General features: G+C 40.0%; 1 protein-coding gene across 2 annotated transcripts; it reads right to left on the bottom strand.

Annotated features, from left to right (window-relative positions):
• Positions 1–473: 473 nt before the first annotated feature.
• LOC135627897 (lysine-specific demethylase REF6-like) lies at positions 474–15,422 on the bottom strand. Of its 2 annotated transcripts, XM_065134347.1 has the most exons (8): positions 14,297–15,422; positions 13,229–13,307; positions 13,061–13,128; positions 10,657–10,807; positions 8,666–9,048; positions 8,336–8,581; positions 5,216–6,049; positions 474–1,951 (listed from the first exon to the last, which is right to left on the bottom strand). In XM_065134347.1, the coding sequence occupies exons 1-8, from the start codon at positions 15,213–15,215 to the stop codon at positions 708–710; spliced, it is 3,924 nt and encodes a 1,307-aa protein (XP_064990419.1). In that variant the 5' UTR covers positions 15,216–15,422; the 3' UTR covers positions 474–707. The 2 variants fall into 2 exon arrangements, with proteins under 2 accessions (XP_064990419.1, XP_064990418.1); XM_065134346.1 differs by having other exon boundaries at positions 8,336–9,048.
• Positions 15,423–16,366: the final 944 nt, after the last annotated feature.

Here is a 16,366-nt window from a genome sequence, read left to right as displayed (position 1 = left end):
AAGTCACCTAATGATTAATGGAGCAAAACAAATGATAAGAAAAAATACAGTGCAGAAGTAGCAACATATTGGAAATACATATTCATAGGTTTAAGTATCTTTAGCACATACTAGCATTGACCTAAACTAGCAATCTAATCACTGCTATACGAGTTCCAGATAATATCAACATGCAATGGATGATTATGCATCAAGAGAAGGGTGTGGGGGGGGTGGGGTACCAATATGCATATGTTGAACTGGCAATGCTCTCTCCTGCTCTATGCTATTAATAGATTGGAGACAGAATGGAGAAGTTGAAGTTACTAACATATCATTGATAGATTGGAATTAAATGCAACCCAATACATGAGTGTCAGTTATTGCACAGAAATAATCAACATAATCAAACAAGCTTCTAAGCAGCAGCTATGTTAGGCATGTTCTTCATGGCTGCCAGCTGATTGTTCAAAACAGGCATCTATGTCTACATCTGCATCGACATCAGTCTCATCTGATTGATTAGATAACTTAGAAATCAATGTCGAATTGATTGGATTAATGATAGAACGATTAGTGTTGACTAACCAAGGCAAAAAAAGAAAATGCAGCTAGGCTCCTACCCTATCTTGATCAACAAGCGATAACAATTTTAATCAAGAACATTAATGTACAACCGCCGGATTCTCCTCCTGCATCAGATGAGACTCCATCGTCTTCATACTTGGTCATCTTCGGCCCTTTTTTGCCGAATGGCCAGTTTTGCGCTTGTGACGGCTAAAATCTGATACAAACCGGAATGTCTGGCCACACCCTGGTTCCCAGCAGACGTAAGGGCGATCACCAGTATGCACCCTTATATGTTCAGTTCGTGCCCATGGCCACTTGAATGTCATCTTGCACCCCTTCCACGGACAAACCAAGGGCCGGTCATCCATGTGCACCTTCCGGTGCTGCACTAGATACTTGTGTGAGAAGAACTTCTTCCCGCACCCTTTAACAGGGCAAATGTCCCGCTTGTGTAAGGCCAGATCTTGCTTCGTGCTGAAGCTCATAGTGCACCCCTCAATATCACATGTAAATTCTTGCTCCTCATCCTTGAGTGCAAGGTTTGCAGTTTGAGTAGTATTGGCTTTCTTCTTTCTAGATTGCTTCTTGATAGCTAATTTCTTCTTAACCTCTTCACACTTGGATGATCGGTTCCTGAGACGCGTGCTAGGGCCTCCTGATTCATCTTTCAAACTCGATTTCTGTAGGCTAGTGCTTACATTCTGCCTGCGATGGTTGCTTCTCAAAGTTCTCCCAAGCGAGGATGCAGAAGTTCCGGATACATCTTCAGATTTTGAATCTGCGTCTGCCATGGTGCATCTGCGTTTCTTGGATTTTGCCTTGCTCGAAGGCTTCTTCCTCTTCTTTCCAGAATTTTTTGTTGCCACACTGCTACCTGATGAGTTCCTTTTGGATGATGCTTTGCTGGAATGCTCAATATCTATCTCGATCAAAGGCTTCTGATCGATATCAAGTGAATAAAGCTCTTCTGTATGTTCTTGCTCCTGAGCTTCCATTCTGTGGGCTAAATACGGGTGGACCTGGTTTGACATCCAAACCTTTCCACACCACCTACCAGCAACAACTATTTTCCTCTGTCTTCCTGGGCGCCTCCCGTTGGCCTTTGGCTTTACAGGGGAGTTACCCATGGAATTGCGACCAAAAACCTTGTATATAATTGGATTATATGGCATTTGCTTGCTGTAGAGGGGAGATTTGCTAAGGTTGGCAGTATAATACAGGTTGATTCCCAGTTTCACTGTCCAATCACTATTCATGGGCATGACTTCTTCATCCTCTAAGGCCGCTTTGATTCTTTCTTGATCTTGTTTATTTGCCTCCTGGAACTTTACATCTTTCCATATATAACCAATTCCTAGTTCTTCCGCCAACAACTTTGCTTCTGATTCTATTTTGGGATAGTCTGCATACGTTTACATGTCCATAAAGAACTCACATTAGAAAACAAATACAAAAGGATACTGTCAATTGAATGAAAGAACCATTTACACAGTTATTATGCAGCTCAAACTTGTGTTTCAGGTGTTAATTGTGTATGCACCTTCATCAACGGTTGAATGTTCTCGAGAGAGAAATATACCCATTTACAACATAAATCACTCAAGTTTATATCACTCCAATACAACCAACGACAAAGGTAGAAAACCTATATAAAGTTTGAAGACAATATAATACCAAAGGATGACATCAGTGCATTTCAAGTATATTACAAGACCTGTATTTTCTAGTGCAAGATTCAAGTTAAAGCAACTGTTGCTAGTTTGGCAAAATGGGCCTGTATTTTGCAGCTGACACAACTCGTAACCAATGGCAAAATAGAAAAAAAGGACAACCTGGTGCAAGAGCCTCCACTGATGCCAATCTTGGAGGTTAATGCAAGTAGCATTACCCTGCAAGAGGAGAGACTGTTCCAGGACTCAAACCTAGTCACACATGTCACAGAAGTGCAACCTTACAGTGACACTAGGACTCTCCCTCCAATGGTCATATGAACAGTAAGAATGATCACATCAAATAAATTACATTCAAGTTGCAATGAGAATTAGGAAATTTGGCACAACCCTATGTTGGAAAAGCTAATGTAAAATCAGGAATCAGGAATAAACCAACACAAGCTACCAATGGAAGCATTGCTCAAATCTTATGAGAAACCTTTATTCCAGAACACGGGCATCAGTAAAAAAATGATCTAGCAGGGAATTCCACATATCAGACCTAATAAGATCAAAACACATCAGCAAAACAGCACTCCCTAGTTTCCCAAAGCAAATGAACAGAGATTTCTGTCAAACACACAGTTGAAGGCCAACTTCACTACTATACCACATCAGAGGTACTTCAAAGGAAGATGGATAAAGTATGTTGCACAAATCAACCTAAATTTCCTGGCATTAAGTATTTTCAATACAGCAGCTTTTCTAGCAGCTAACAAACGACTTTCTCTGGACACATGCATAAACTTCCAGACATTATACGTTTTCAATGTAATAACTTTTCCTGCACCTAAACATGCAACTTTCTCTGGCAACATGCAAGGGAGTTGATATCAATGAAAGGATACTACCCTATTATTAAACATCTTCCCATAGGAGATGCATTGGATAAAATCTAATTTGGCATAAAGTTTAACTAATTATTGGTGTAAAAACCAACAAAACAGCTTCACTAGTAAATAAACAAGTTGGCATCCCAATGTAGGGTTTATAATACCCTACTTTCACAAGAAAACTATCTACTTCGTTCCCCTAATGCTGCCCACCAAGTTACAGAAAACCTGACTCAGATTATAAACAGTAGCACCAGTCATTTATACATCAAGACATACTTGTTGGAAGGCTGGGAACTGAGCTTAATCGATATCAAGCTTGCTGAGTAATAATGATCGCGTATGATGGTGTCCACATCCATGATTCCTTGGACAAATGAATTCCTTTAGGATTGGTTCACCTCTGGCCTTGACATCAGTGATTTAAAAAGCGCTAGGCGCCAAGATCCAAAAACGCCCGAGGCGCTAGGCGCTCGCTCGAGCGAAGCGAGGCGCTAAAATATAAAAATATAAAATATAATTAATAAATATAAATATTTAAAATTTTAAATAAAAATATAAAAATATATAATATAATTAATAAATATAATCACATTAACAGTATAAACCTGCTAAAGGAAAAACAAGGAAGCAGCGGCGAGCGGCGGCGGCGAGCGGCGGCAGCGGCAGCAGCAGCATCAGCGGCGGCAGCGGGAAAGGGAAAGGGAGCGGAAGGCGCGAGCAGCGGGAGGGCTCGCAGGAGGCGAGAGGGCTCGCGGGAGGCGCGAGCAGCGGGAGGGCTCGCAGGAGGCACGAGCAGCGACAGCGGGAGCAGCGGCAGCGAGCGACGAGATCGCGATCGGGATCGGGATCGAGAGCGGCAGCGGCAACAGGTTAGTGTTGGGTTAGGGTTAAGGTTAGGGTTGGGGTTATATCGGTTTAGTTGGTTCGATTGAACCAACTAACAACCGAACCAGGACCGAACCAGACCTAAAATTCTGGTTCGGTCGCCTTGGTTTACCCAAGCGCTCGCCCGAAGCGCCCAGCGCCTGGGCTCGGGCGAGCGCCCAGGCGGCGCCAATCACTGCTTGACATCCTAATTGCTAGTTCATAACAAGTCACCATTACATAAAGAGAGGTCTAGCGTCAACAGTCTACTTTCTTTTAAGGACATTTTGATGCATCCCTTCATCTCATTGGTCATCCCTCCATCCTTTAATGACAAAAGTGAACAAGCCAGTTGTGTCCTCCCCCATACCCTCTCTTGTCTTCCACCTGGCACAATGGCAGTATCCAGTTTGTCATAAGTTAGATATTCCATCATCTTAATGATCACCCTTCTTTGCACAAGGAATGATATAAATTGTAAGGCTAATCTCTGAATCTCCTTTAAGTCTTTGCATCGACTTCAGAGTATAAGCCTAAAGCTAGGCTACATATTACTCAGACCAACATATAACAAGTTATGGAGGGATATTTCTTAGGCATTGACATACATGTGATACCTGCTCACATAAAACTATACGATGCATTGATTTTATCTTTGTTATCAATTCTTAGGCATTAAATTTTATCAACCTTAACTAATTTCATACAATAAAGTTTACCTGAAAGAGAGAACAAGAAAAGTTTCTAGTAGTGAAAATTTGATTTATAAAATGAAGAATTGTATGTTTAGCAAAGTCAAACACTCAAGTAAATCATGCAATGAATCACACATCAAGAGGTGTTTCTAGTTTTGCAAATTTGATTTAGAAATTGAAGTTGTCTGTAACATCCTTTAGCAATCATACCATGATCAAATACTTCAGCACATCATGTCATGAATCACAATGTCCACTCTTATGAAAGGTTGGTTAAACCTCAAAGAAATCTATAACTCATCGATGTCAAAAATAAAAAGGAACAAGGGTATTTTGCAAGATATTTTATCATGGTACTTCCAATAATCTTAAAAATAACTCTTTCACCAATTTATGCAATTAAATGCATCAAAATCAATCCAATAGAGAATATCACGAAAAGGAGCAACCAAAGAACACAGACATAAACATGTTATAGACAAGCATTAAAGAACAAAAAGCAAATAAACATAAAACCATTTTTATTGGAGAAGCACATTTAAACAATTCAAGAAATCACCTGGATGACAAAGAAGCATCATATGCACCCCACCTATCGGCTGAAGTTGTTTTTCAACCTCTGCAGCATGCTCAAGACAGAATACATGCATTCTTGAAGAATCTTTGTCAGATCCTTGCATAACTAATCCTGTTGAGCTAGTCATTTTTGGATCAACATTTCTTAATTTTGGATGCATTGCTGTACTTTTTTCTGGCACAACTGGGTTGCCACAGAAATCATGATTGACAGAGATTTCTGTCGAAACAGAAGTTGACTTGAAGCTGCTGCAATAAATTTCAGTAGTTCCAGCATTCTGACAATCATCATCTAGGTCCCTGACATGCACATCTTTAGGCTCCTCCACAAACTTTACTGAAGCATTAGAAGTTGCCATCACCCCGTTATCCTCTAAATCAGATATACTTACTAATTTACTATCTTCTAGCTGATTCATGCTAGAGAACTCTGATTTTTGTTGGCAACTGTTGTCCACAACATCGTTGGCATGTCCATTTAAAGTATCTGATACATCAGCAACACGAGAACTCTGAGCAGACATACCAATTTGGTTGTCTGCTCCATCCAAGTGCATGTATGTTTCCTCATGTGCAACCTCCCTTGAACAGAGGACTTGGGGTTCAATTGCAGTTTTGAAGTGCTGAATGGCACCATGTATTTCTGAGGACTCATTCATGCCATTTTTATCAAAGCACATAGACTTCTCATGTGGAATATCTTCATCCTCAACGTCTGATGAATCCGCATAAGCAGAAGCTAAAAGATCAAGTGCAGAAGCACCTCTCGGACATGTAACATCAGAAACTATTTCCATGCTCTGGTCCGAAACCTGAACTGAATATTACAATAAACGAAGTTATCATCCACTCTATCCTCAACATCAATTCCAATTTGTACTGCGAAAAACATGTAGCTAATAAAGTAAAATTACAATAATTTGCTGAAAGAAACACCAAGTAATATTCAACTCGAGCTTTATAACAAAAGAAAGAAATACGTCAAAGAGAAAACTAGATGTATCAAGAAAATACTACCTGGTTTGACCAGATAAAATCACAAGTCAGAAAAGTTCAGTAATTGATTTGGCAATGAATGAAAATAAAAAAGGTCAAATCTTAAAGCACAACAAGGTAATGAAGAGAAAATATAAGGCACTATATAACAGATAGTATAATTGTTGGTAATCTGATACTAGACAACTGTAGCAAAATATATCATACTTCATACAATATTGATAACTGAGGTGGTTTTGTACTTCAGAAAATTTTTAACTACTTCTCACAACAAATTACGGTTATGACTTGTACTGCTAGTAATGCTAACGGTTTATGAATTATAACTAAAAAAACTTCCCACACCACATGTGTGGGGCCGATTACATAAATAAAGACAAAGTTTTGTTCTCTGAGCTCGAATTCTAGCTTGCACTTATAATTTCATTCAAGTGATTAAAAACTGTCTAGTATGGTCCTCATGAACTGGTATTACTCAGTTAAAGAGTAAGCTGGTCTGTGGAATGCCCAATACCACTTGATTTCTATCAGACCAGCCTAAACCCCAACAAATGTGTTTATCTAATCATTATTATTTTTATTGTTTCAACCTGTTAAAGAATTTTAAAACTGCTTCAAGATTTTTTTCACGCTAGTGATCTGTCTCAATCTTTTCATCAGCAAGACCCCTCACAAAATGCAGAGGAAGAGAAAATCTTTAGATGCACACTCAACAGGGAAAAGAATGCTTCAACAGGTCTGATTTAATACCATTAATATGTATTTCTTACTTTATCCCTCAGTTTCCTCTGCAATTCCATTTGTCCAGAGTGTAAGCAACAACTGTCTACACCAGTAGGTCAGACTACAAGCCCATACCAACATATCATATCAGTCTTAACTTCTGATTTGAAGGTTATGTAGACCAGTTCACGTGATCCTCACACCCAATCTTAGGATTGTCTATGGTCCAACAGACACTCAGCAATCTGAGCTTCCTTGTTGCTCAAGCCGGCAGAAAAAAAATAGTAACATGTACAGCATAAAGATAACAATAAATATCAAGGGAGATTTGTTGATGTTTGATTCTTCACTAAATTCTACTATTCCAAAGTGTCCTTTAAGGTCTAATAATTTGGTTAACAAAACTATTAAATATCGACTCAGGAAAACCCTCCTCAACGTGCAAGAGTAAATTCCTGGTTGGCAGAAGCCTACAATTCTAGAGTATGACATATTTTAAAATTTCATAAAAAGAGAAACTTCAGTTTGACAGTAATCATGAACCGACTTTCTTATTTTTTGCTGAAAGGTGATTAGGAGGCCTTTTTTTTAAGAATGTACTATATAATTCTGTGCCCGTCATTCACCCATTTTTTCATATATGAAGAACATTTCCACAAATTTGAAAGTTTAGACAGTTCAATGTATCTAAGAGTTTAGAAACATATGATAAAAAAAATCTAGAAAAGCTAGGACAGATACACTGTTGAGTCCTGTACAGATGATAAAAAGTGTGCATTGCTGAACTCTAGTTTATAAGCTCCTTCCAAATGAGAAAACTGTAGTTTTTCCCCTTACTCGCTCTCTCAAGGTAAAGTATGTTATCAAGAGATGCCATAAGGTAGCCTAAGGCTACATGCTGGACAATAAAGAAAATTTTGGTAATTGACAGAATTTTCGCCCAATAGGTATTCAGCACAATATCAGCATATTGGTAGCTGGTCGTGAATCCCACAAGGTGGCCTCCTATTTGCCGGAACCTTAGAATTATGGTGAAAAAATTCTCATCGATTATATGAAACATAATTTATTAGGATATGGATGCTACAATTTTTAACAATTTCAACAATTGATATATTTTGATAGTTCATCTTCTATTGTACACTCATAGTTCATAAGCAATAAAAAGTTTAACTTAAGAACACACAATTCAATCACAAGATGTGAAGGTTATTTTTGTTTGACCAGAAAAACGTGTTATTGAAAATAATTCCATGTATGTGCTAATACAAGTATATTTAATACCAATATATTGAAGCGTAATATAATGTCTTACAAATCAACTAAAAATTTAATGAATAATTCAAATAAAAGTTCACAACATAGAGTTGATGCTATTGCTTACCAATGTCAGTAATCAGGTTGTTTCTGCTGGTCTTCCAATTTGTATCTCCGCTTATGCCACTAACTTCTCCTGAGCCAATAATATGATCATTAAGGAAAGCACAGTTTGCAGACATAAGATATTTTGCTGTTGCCTCATTTAGTTGAATGACAGCCACACATGCAAAGCTCAAAATCCCACATGTGACACATGACAATAGTCCTTGATCTAGCAACCCATCGCCTTGTATCGTCCCTTCTTTTTCACCTTCCAAATTTTGTGAATCAGATGAGGAAGAGAAGAGATCAGCACGAAAATATTTGTTGCATGAGCCTGATGAAATCATATTACCATTTTCTACTGATGTAGAATTTCCTCTAAATGAAAATAACCCACTGAAGTCTCTAACCCTTGCATTCAAGCCCAGACCAGCATCATTGGAAGGTATAATTCGTGATGCTTCTAAAGCTTCCTGATGGTTACATAAGCCATGTGATAATCTTGGCTTTACCTTGACTTGATTTCTAACAAGTGAATTAGAACATAAAGGAATTTCAGGTGCTTTTTTCGGAAGAACAACACAGGATGCTCCCATGTCAAGAAGAACACTAAGTAGGTGATTATTTTGGATCACATTTTGAACAAATGCATTTTTGACCATCTCTTCTCCGTCTCCTTTCATCTTATCTTTCAATCTAGAACTCCGTGGCTCACTTCCGTCACTTGTTGGCATCCTGTAAAAGGAAAAGCAATACATAAAACGATGTGATAGGGCGTAAAACTTATTGAGAAAACCTTCCTTATACTATCTTAAGAAAAATAAGGATTTTTCTAGCACTCAAAGCACCATATGGGTAACTATATCCAGGGAATTTGTATTTATCAAACTAAAACACAGACGAACTATGAGATTTCATGACTATAATAAAATTTATAACACAATAATCCTTCATGAAGAAAGCAGAACGCAGAAGAAGCACGTGATTCGATTAAATAGTGAATACATGTCAAGTTAAGAACCTCCTTGTGGGTGCAAATACAAATCAGGTGAACTAAGTTCTAACAAATCCCTGAAACTACTAATAGGAAGCTAAGCAAACATTTCCGACATCAACGGGGAAAAAACACAAAACAGCTAACAGTCAATGAAATACACAATAGATAAACCAACATTTGCAATCTGGGTCCCAAAAGACAAACCAAGGTGTGAAACCTTGCTCCAACACCAGTCGTGGCACCTTGTTGAACCAGCATGGTACTACTATACATACCACTACTCCTTATAAGAATTGTTGAGGCACCCGATATACCCTATTCAGTTCTTGTAAAACAGTGATCACTTGCCATATTGACCATCATGTGTTTTTGAGGCTTAACGTTCAATTAGTTCCACTATGCTTTTTGTCTTCTCTGGCATTTACCTTATTTATCTTTTTTTCAAAATATATTCTTCACGGTCCAATAAGGCAACCAACGGGTTCAATCCAAGCCTCATCAGGGTCATAACTCTGAGCTTAAGTTCCTTATGCTTTTCAATATGAAGAACCATCTGCTTGTCCTTACATGTCATCGACCCCACAACAAAATCATGTGCACTATGACCCCCACTGATGGAGAAAGGACTCATCTATCATCAAATACTCCTTTAGCAGTTCTAGATCCTTGTATTCTGACTATATCTAACTGGCAAGGTTTTCAATTATGCAAGGTGGAATTTGGCAGTTCGACACATTTGTCTAATTCACAGTCAGTATACATGTGCTTGAAATCTCATCTTCCAACCAATTACTGCCACAATTGCTTTATTTCCTTTACACTAGTAACCTCATCCTTCAATGTGCTACAAAAAAGTAATTACTTAATCAACAATCATTTGAGATCCTCAAAAGTTAGCATAGGTAATGTGTCACAAAGGAAACAATCAAAGACATTAAAACCCAAGAATTATTGACTCATCAATGTTCAGATTAGTACTTAATATCATGATTGGAAGGAGATCAACACACCACTATACAGCAAAAACTTGTTGCACAAGGGATAATATACACTCGTGTATGACTGTTGGTTGTTGGGAAACAAAATACTACTAGGAAGATTGAAGTATAGTGTATTGTTCTTACTTTGTGCTCTTGTCCATTAAAATCTTTCTCCTGGCATCCTTACTCTATTTTTTATATTGCATCTTCCATTGAGTTTTTCTGCCTAATGCGGTGCTAAAGAGGAGGTCAGACTATCTTGTCAAGATTGGACTCAGAATTACAAGATTAGCATACAAAATGACAGACAAAGTGCAAACTTATATAAAATACTAAAACAAATATAATCAAGCAGCCAGACCAAACCTTGTGCATAAAGACAGTGCCAGTGCATATAGCAACTGGAAATGAGACACCATAGGAGGATAGTTTATTGAAGCCCTCCGAACTGCAGCTTCTTTGGCGAATCTTAACCATTCAGGTGTAGCAATATTTGCTGCCTCCCCACAATTAAATCCTATGAAGAAAAAAATGAACTGGCTCTAGTAAATGCGAGTAATAAAACCAAAGTGCAAATTAATTCAGCATACATCAGAAAAAAATAACATAAACCAAAATCATTCATAAAATTCTGGTGAGGTGAAAACAAATTCTTATTTTCAGAGGATATAAATATCAGTGAGTATATCAAAGCCATAATGACTAGAAATTAGTAAGATGATGGAGCATGTAGGTTAAAGATATCATACGGATCAAAAAATTATAATTTTAGATGCCAACTAAAAACATATTATTCAGTCAGTGTTAACTCAAGATATAGACCTAAATTGGATTTAGTCATAATCTTGATTGATGTACAACAGCTAAAAGCCGAATCAGTCTTTTTAATTGTCACCGCTATGTTGAAAGTCCAACCCGGATCAGCTAATAATTGTAGTTTCATTTAACAGTTGGCAACTGTGTATAACAAAATTATTTCAGATGATACCAAAGAAAAGTGGTATACTTCTCAGACTAATTTCATATATCATATACCCTTGCACTTTCTATCCTCACCCCTTTGCATACAGATTGCTGATCAACTGCAGAAGGATACCATTGGTGCACAAATAATGCTACAAATGTTTCTTTGTTTGTTTATCATATAGAAGCTTTACAGTAATGCAAATTCAGTAACATCCTTCTTTTCCTAGACTTCACTAAACATCTCTTCATTTAAATTTTGTTCTTTATTCAGTCGCCATTAAATCTAGGAACCAACAATGACAATGATGAACAATAAAGTAAGAGGACAGCATTTAGAAACTTAGAATGCTGAGGCTTGCAACCTAAGAAAAAAGTTAAGCAACTCATTTAAACTAGAGTCTTTGCCATACAATTTGCACGGATCCCATTTCACTAAAATGTCCATTTATGATACTAAGTTGAAAACCTCTTTTTTTGCAAAATCTGCACAAGCTTGAGCTCCTGACATATCATGCACACAGTTACTAATATGAATTTTGTTGTGCTATCACCAAATCTTCCCTTAGAGCTCCAATAACAAACTTATTTTCCCTCCACTGGGTTTTTAACTTTGCCCAGACGAGCACACACCATACCCAATGGTATTTATTGGTCCAAGGCCGAATTGGTATGCGGACCAAGCTTATTTACTCGGTCCAGTCCAGTTTGCAGCCCACTCCCAGTTAGATGTCTATTTTAAATATATATATAGTTTGAGGCTTTGAGTGTCTTAGGTTTTCATTCTCGATCTATTTCTCTCTCAGTTGATCACTCACTTCTATCTCTCTCTCTCTCTCTCTCTCTCTCTCTCTCTCTCTCTCTGCTGGTCCTTATTCCTCCTTACGCTGCTCATCTGCTCGCCGCATGATATTCCTTCTTCTGATTTTCTTCTTCTCCTCCTCTACCCAGCCACCCATTCACAACCCCTCCCTCTCAATGCTGAACCAATATGCTTCCATACTGCATGTTAATATGCTGGTACATACTGGACCCATATTGGTCCAGCCAACAACTGGTACAGGTCTGATAACCGAAATTGTGAACCATGTTCCACTGAACCCAGACTTGTAGCATGTACGCTTAACAGGAAGGAAAAAGAAAGAAAAAAAGGAAAATCCAACACTCTAAAAATCCAGACTAGTACAGAGGTATTCTTTATAAAAAGAAGAACCAGAATCCAGATAATAATCAAGAGAAGTGGTAAATTGCCATAAGTTCTGCTGCTCAAAATTAGTACATTAATTTCATAATCAAAATCAGTTTCCTAGAAGATTAGAGTCCGATACAAATGGCAAGTTTCTTACCATCTTGCTATCAAGATGTTGTTTTATAAATTAGTTAAGCCTCAAACTGAAAACACGATCATAACTAACTCTTATTAGTTGTGGTTTGCTCCATTAACTCTAATGTAACTCTAGTTCCTAAAGTATCTAGTATTAACACATATCCATCTCAATTATCTCCAATCGAATTCCCTTTGTCTTCCTACAACTGTTGGCTAACAATAAAGAATAATATGCATCTTTATACTTTCCGAGTGTGCTTCTTTCTTTATAGGTCACCAAAGAAACTAAATAAGATAATAATTAGGCCACTGTTGTGCTGTCCATATAGTTGAAGGAATGAAAAATGTATGTCTGTACAAGTAATTATCAACATCACCCATGTCCTTTTATTCATCCATCAATATGGGTCAGCTTCTCAGCACAATTAGATTATATAATAGGACACGGAAAAGGAAAAGTGACAACAAGATATGGCCTACCATGACTAAACCCTGAATGATAAGCCCCAGGAAACGTGACAACAAAATCTCCAGCATTCTGAACCAACCTGCTTTTTAGGAAACAAAAATTTACATATTAATTAGTTAAAAAAAATCAAAAGGAAAAGGTAGTAAATATGCCAAAAGCAGTATATGCATCAACATCACCTGCAGCATGGGATTCCCGCTCCAACAAGTACTTCGGGAGACATAACAGTAGTCTTCTCACCCAGGAGTGCAAAAGTCACTGTCATGATCTTATTAATATCAGCAGACAATTAACCAAGTCACATACACAACAATAAGGTTTATTAAGTAGTCAAAACTCAACAAGCAACACTATGAAGCAAAACTTCATGACAAACAATTTACCAAGTGCAAGCTGAAGCACGTGGATCCATATTCAATGTGCCTACTCCGAATTAATGAAATGGAGTAATATGCACCAATGAGCATAATCCAATCAGATGAGGTTCAGCACATCAGTGTCTGTAAGACACAGCATTATAAGGTTTAAGACCATTCCATACCATGTCAAAATTGCCCCAAAAGGCACGGCGCATGAGATATAAAACCCTTGATCCTTAAAAACCTTCTTGTAGGAAGCATTTCTATATGAGCAGCAGCTATCATATTAATCCAAAAAGCATCATCTCAAGCCATACAATGTTTATCAGAAAAACTGTCGCCAATTCATCAGAAGGATACCCTGAGAGCACTTTGATTAAGCTTCTCACCAAGTTCCTATCAAGATTTACACAACCAGCATCTTGGTATGACTTGGAAATTGAGCTAACTTCAAAGGATATTACAATATACTTTTCTAGTTTGTCGAGAGGCAACCTTAGACATGGACCTTCAACTTGAATACTGTAAAAACACAGGAATCAGCAGATCTACAATGGAAAAGCCTCCCATATTTGTTACCCATAAGTTGGGCCTCTTATGGGCTTTCAGGCTTGCGTATGACTCCTACAGATTTAAAACCTTTTCCCTTTAGACATTGGCTAATGTTTCGTCAAATATGTATCCAGCTAAGGTACAATTCCTACAACCCATCCATGTATGTTACTTTCCTCCTCCAATTTGAAAGTTTCATATAACAATGACAATGAAGCCCTAATTTTTAGAGAGGCTTGTAAAGAAAAGCATCAACTGATGAAGACAGAATGTTAACTAAAGAAATGTTATCATGAAATGCGGCAGAAACAAGCATGTTGAAGCAGCTGGACTCACCGAGAGGATTCACCTCCCCGCCATAGCCGTGCACCCGGATCACCTCCTCGAATGCTTGTCCGGCATCCCTGGGCACCCCGTACCACGTCTTGCCTGCACCCATATGCAGGTAATTCAAGCTGTGCAGCTCGTGGTCCTCGACATGCCACGCAAACCAGCTGAACAACATGGCTACGTACACCATGGGGGATGTCACCCCGGGGATCTCCTCCTTCATGAACCGGAGGAGCGAGCCCTTGGCACGCGACACGCCCCGCATGTTCCACGCAGACTCCCCGACGTTGGCCAGGGCCTCCTCGCGCCAGCGCCGGCCGGCAGCAGGCATCGGCGCGAACCCTGACCCGGGCATGTCGTTGGCGTACTCGATCGAGAAGGGCTTGTCGGCGGCGGCCCGCCAGAAGAGGGTCTCGATCTCGAGCGGGGAGAGGGCGGTGGGGGCGGTGGCGGCGGCGGAGGAGGCCTTGCGCCCGCCGCCTCCGCCGCCGCCCCGACGGAGATGGGAGCGCTCAAATTGGCGGGCCTTGGTCTCGAACTGCTGGAGTGTGTAGTGCTCGCCGCTCTGCCAGACGGGCTTCTGGACGGGGCGGGGGCGGCGGGGGCAGAAGCCGATCTGCTGCTGGCGGGTGGTGAAGGTGGGGGGTTTCCTGCCACCGGGGTCGCGGGCGGCGAAGGAGCGGTTGAGGTTAGCGACGGCGGTCTTCTTGGGGGCCGGGGGGAGCGGCGGAACGATCTTGCAGATGCCGTAGGCGGCGGCCTCCTTCTCGATCTTGAGGATGTAGGCGATGGGGTCCTGGAACTCCTGCAGCGTGGGGTGGAACTCCGGCGCCAATGGCAGCGACTTCAGCCACGGCGGCACTTCCAGTGGTGGCGCGTCCGAAGTCGCCACCCCTGGTGCAGACGACGACGCTGCCGAGGCCATTAGTGGAGTACCGCCCTCTTCCTCATTCCTAGAGAGAGAGTGTGTGTGCGCGTGTGGGTTTCCCCCCTTCTTTACTAGGGGTCAGAGGGTTTGGTGGTAGACACACACACACTCTCTCTCTCTCTCTTCTCTCCTCTCTGTCCTCTTTCTTGGCTGCTCTTGTCAGCCGGGGGAAGGGCGTAAAGACGGATAGACAGAGAGAGAGAGAGAGAGAAGAGGGCAATGAGGGAGTAGAGACAGAGAGAGAGGGAGAGAAGAGGGGGTGATGGAGGATATTTTTGTTTATTTTATTATCTCGATGGGCAACGCACAGTAGGGTTTGGGAAAAGTGACTGTTGAGAAGATGGGGCCCACCATCTCTCCGCCACCCCTCCCCCCCTCTCTCTCCTCTCTCTCTCTCTCACTGTTCTAAAGTTCGGCTCCACCTCTTTTCTGTGGCTCGATTCGGTTGCCATTATATTAATGACTACAAAGAATCATGTGAGCCAAGTGGGGTAAGAGGTACCGAGCCGGGTTTTGGGATAAGGTTCGTTCGGCCCAAGAACGAGATCTCGATCCGATAAATCATCGGCCCAAGAGTCTGTTGCGGGCCTGCTTGCTTTGCAAACCGCTCTGTAACATATCCTGTGAAATTTACATTGTATTTGACTGACACTAACATACACCCTTAAAATACATCCTTTGAACGATTATGACATTGAAAATATTAAAGATATCTTAGGTACTTTTTAAATATTTTTCTATTAAATAAAAAAAAAAAGAAATAGATTTGCTAACGAAAGAGAATAATATTTAAAACCAATTGGGGTAGGAGGTTGTATGGATAGCAAAAGCAGGCATAGATTTGCTTTATGGGGTGCGTCACTTTAGTGGGGCTCTTCTGTGGCGCTCATGGAGAGTCCACATGAGGATGATGATGACCCCTCCACTCCACTCCACATCAACCCATTCGACAGTCTGAATTGAACAGAATATGTGCTTCTCCATCATCAAAGAAAAAGTAATTGGAGAACCGTCTGATCCCTTTCCCTCATCATTTCTCCAATTATTAGAACAACAATATGGGACAGCATTTCAGCACCCTTCCCATATTCGGACGACTGACTTTTTCAGTCGTGTGCAAAATGACGTTTTGGCTACCCCTTTTGTTG

This window comes from Musa acuminata, chromosome BXJ2-11 (assembly GCF_036884655.1).
Source record: "Musa acuminata AAA Group cultivar baxijiao chromosome BXJ2-11, Cavendish_Baxijiao_AAA, whole genome shotgun sequence".
Classification (NCBI taxonomy): Eukaryota; Viridiplantae; Streptophyta; class Magnoliopsida; order Zingiberales; family Musaceae; genus Musa; species Musa acuminata.
This window is presented reverse-complemented; position numbering and strand designations above follow the sequence as displayed.